At 43.3% G+C, this 3,224-nt stretch overlaps 1 protein-coding gene across 2 annotated transcripts in view; it reads left to right on the top strand.

Annotated features, from left to right (window-relative positions):
• LOC122555329 (hormonally up-regulated neu tumor-associated kinase homolog A-like) overlaps nucleotides 1-2,486 on the top strand; it is a 32,438-nt gene extending 29,952 nt beyond the window's left edge. Inside the window, exon 5 of one of the 2 annotated variants that reach the window (XM_043701208.1) lies at nucleotides 1,369-2,486. In XM_043701208.1, coding sequence (XP_043557143.1) covers nucleotides 1,369-2,006 — 638 coding nt within the window. In that variant the 3' untranslated portion in view covers nucleotides 2,007-2,486. Of the gene's footprint in view, nucleotides 1-1,338 lie in introns of both variants that reach the window. The other variant, XM_043701207.1, reaches the window with a different exon arrangement.
• The last annotated feature ends 738 nt before the right edge of the window (nucleotides 2,487-3,224 follow it).

Raw genomic sequence — 3,224 nt, 5'->3', positions numbered from 1 at the left:
GAGAGGTGGGGAAGAAGATTGCAGGTTAGGAAGGCGGTGCTGAGTTCGATGGATTTGACTGAGACAAGGTATTTCCCCTCCCCCCACCTTGTCTCAGTCAAATCCATCGAACTCAGCACCGCCTTCCTAACCTGCAATCTTCTTCCCGACCTCTCCTCCCCCACCCCAGTCTGACCTATCACCCTCACCTTGACCTCTTTCCACCTATCACATTTCCGACGCCCCTCCCCCAAGTCCCTCCTCCCTACCTTTTATCTTAGCCTGCGGGACAAACTTTCCTCATTCCTGAAGAAGGGCTTATGCCCGAAACGTCAATTCTCCTGTTCCCTGGATGCTGCCTGGCCTGCTGCGCTTTTCCAGCGACACATTTCCAGCTCTGATCTCCAGCATCTGCAGACCTCACTTTCTCCTTAAAAGTAGGTAAATCTACCAGCCGGGTGAAATAATTTTCAGGTTTTTAAGTGAGGCATGCAAGGAAATAGGGGCACTGGCATTAATTTTCAATTTCCCACTGGCCATAGGAAAGGAGCCAGAGGACTGAGGACAGCCAATGTGGTACCGTTATTCAAGAAGGGAGCACAGGATGAACCATGAAACTATAGGTCAGTCAGTGTAACCTCAGTGGTGAGGAAGGTATTGGAAGCAATTCTGATGGACATAATTAATCTGTATTTGGAGAGTCATGGTTTTGTTAAAGGGCGGTCATGTCTGACCAACTTGCTGGAATGTTTTAAAGAGATGATCAGGTGTGCAGATGAGAACAATGTTTTTGGTATATTCTAATTAGACTTCAGCAAGGCTTTTGATAAGGTTTCACATGGGAACAAAGGCAAGAGCCCATGGAATCCAAGGAAATTTAGCAAGTTGGATCCACAATTGGCTGAGTAGCAGGAAGCAGAAGATGTTTGAGGGGTATTTTTCTGATTGGAATTCTGTGTCCAGTAGGGTCCCATAGGGTTCCAGCTCTGTGAAGAGTCATCTAGACTTGAAACGTTAGCTTGCTGTCTCTCCATGGATTCTGCCTGATGCGCTGTGATTTTCAGCAATTGATTGTTTTCAGGGTCCCATAGGGATGCTGTTTTGTGGTTTATATAAATAATTGATTTCCATTTCAGCAATGAATTTTAAAAATAAGTAGTGTCTATAAAAGTACTAAGCATTCAAACAATAATGAGAGTGTCATTACATCTTGAAATGAGGGAGTAATGTCACTGCAAAATATCTGAATTCTTTCACTGTATGTTGTATTTTGATTGCAAAATTATTGAGAGAAGAAGCTGTTTCAAGTGTCATTGCTGTGACGAAGTTTCGAACTTTATGTTAACCTTCTGTCTACAGGGCTGATTCTGGAACCTTACCTTCCTATAGCTACGCCAGCAGGTGAAGCTAGAGCCAGCAAGAATGGATGTGTCAGCTCACAATCCTTAGAGTATTTGGAAATGAATTGTCCTCTCCCCAGAACCCCTATGCCTATCAGACAACATGGCTGTCAGCCACTAGAAACTGTGAGCACAAAACAAGGGGCAAAGGGCATATATCCCAGTGTGAACAGTAAATATCCTACCTGCAAGGGGCAAGATCAAATTGAACTAATTTCTCAGCAGAAAGCCATGGGACCTTCTGGGATTTTGTCTTACTCATCCACTGAACAGACTGCAGTTTCAATTCAGCAGCATGGGTGTTTAAGGTCCATGAAAACACTGAGTCATCCTAGTCACACCATTCCAACGCATGAAGAAAAGAAAGACCTTATGGGATCCCAGATGGTGTCCCATGTTCCATCTGTTTCCAATAATGCAAGATCCATTGAAATGGGCAATCCTTATATGGTTAAAAGCAGGGGCAAGTTTCCAATGATGGGCATTGGTCAGATGCTGAGAAAACGGAATCAAACGATACAATTAAAAATGGACAGACCCAAAGAAACGTGTTGTCCTGAGTTTCCCACATCAGATATTATACAGAAGATGCTGTGTACTTCTGGTAGTCTGGAGCCCCAGTGCTGATTTCAGTTGTCAACCAGAATTAAATGTTGATGTAACTTATCTCAAAGGGACACACATCGAGTTTGCAGAATTGTTCACTATATTTTTTCCATGCGTATTTCTTCGTAAAGTTTCTCAGGAACATATCTTGAAAATATTTAATCTAAATTTAGAATGCAAAGCTAGTTTGAATGGCGCAAGGCCAAATGTTTGTTCACGTATCTGTATAATTTGAAACAGCACAAAGTTAATTGATTCTGTGTATAATAACAGCATGAAAACCTTTGTAAAAATAACATTGTTCGTTGGATCATTTTCATTTGAGAATTGTGAACTTTTCAACTGATGCTGAATTTTTTGACATTGTAGGCAGCCACCCATCAAAGGGCTGAAGGTATTATACTTGAGAAACATTTAATTGTGTTTTTATTCCATACATGTGCTATTAGAGTCATAGAGTCATAGAGATGTACAGCATGGAAACAGACCCTTCGGACCAACCTGTCCATGCCAACCAGATACCCCAACCCAATCTAGTCCCACCTGCCAGCACCCGACCCATATCCCTCCAAACCCTTCCTATTCATATACCCAACCAAATGCCTCTTAAATGTTGCAATTGTACCAGCCTCCACCACATCCTCTGGCAGCTCATTCCATACATGTACCACCCTCTGCGGGAAAAAGTTGCTCCTTAGATCTCTTTAATATCTTTCCCCTCCCACACAAAACCTATGCCCTCTAGTTCTGGACTCCCCGACTCCAGGGAAAAGACTTTGTCTATTTATTCTATCCATGCCCCTCATAATTTTGTAAACCTCTATAAGGTCACCCCTCAGCCTCTGACGCTCCAGGGAAAACAGCCCCAGCCTGTTCAGCCTCTCCCTGTAGCTCAGATCCTCCAACCCTGGCAACATCCTTGTAAATCTTTTCTGAACCCTTTCAAGTTTCACAACATCTTTCCGATAGGAAGGAGACCAGAATCGCACGCAATATTCCAACAGTGGCCTGACCAATGTCCTGTACAGCTGCAACATGACCTCCCAACTCCAGTACTCAATACTCTGACCAATAAAGGAAAGCATACCAAAAGCCTTCTTCACTATCCTATCTACCTGCGACTCCACTTTCAAGGAGCTATGAACCTGCACTCCAAGGTCTCTTTGTTCAGTAACACTCCCTAGGACCTTACCATTAAGTGCATAAGTCCTGCTAAGATTTGCTTTCCCAAAATGCAGC

The sequence above is a fragment of the Chiloscyllium plagiosum genome, chromosome 12, assembly GCF_004010195.1.
Source record: "Chiloscyllium plagiosum isolate BGI_BamShark_2017 chromosome 12, ASM401019v2, whole genome shotgun sequence".
Taxonomy (NCBI): domain Eukaryota; kingdom Metazoa; phylum Chordata; class Chondrichthyes; order Orectolobiformes; family Hemiscylliidae; genus Chiloscyllium; species Chiloscyllium plagiosum.
Note: the sequence above shows the minus strand (reverse complement) of the source record. Positions and strands in the feature narration are given on the sequence as shown.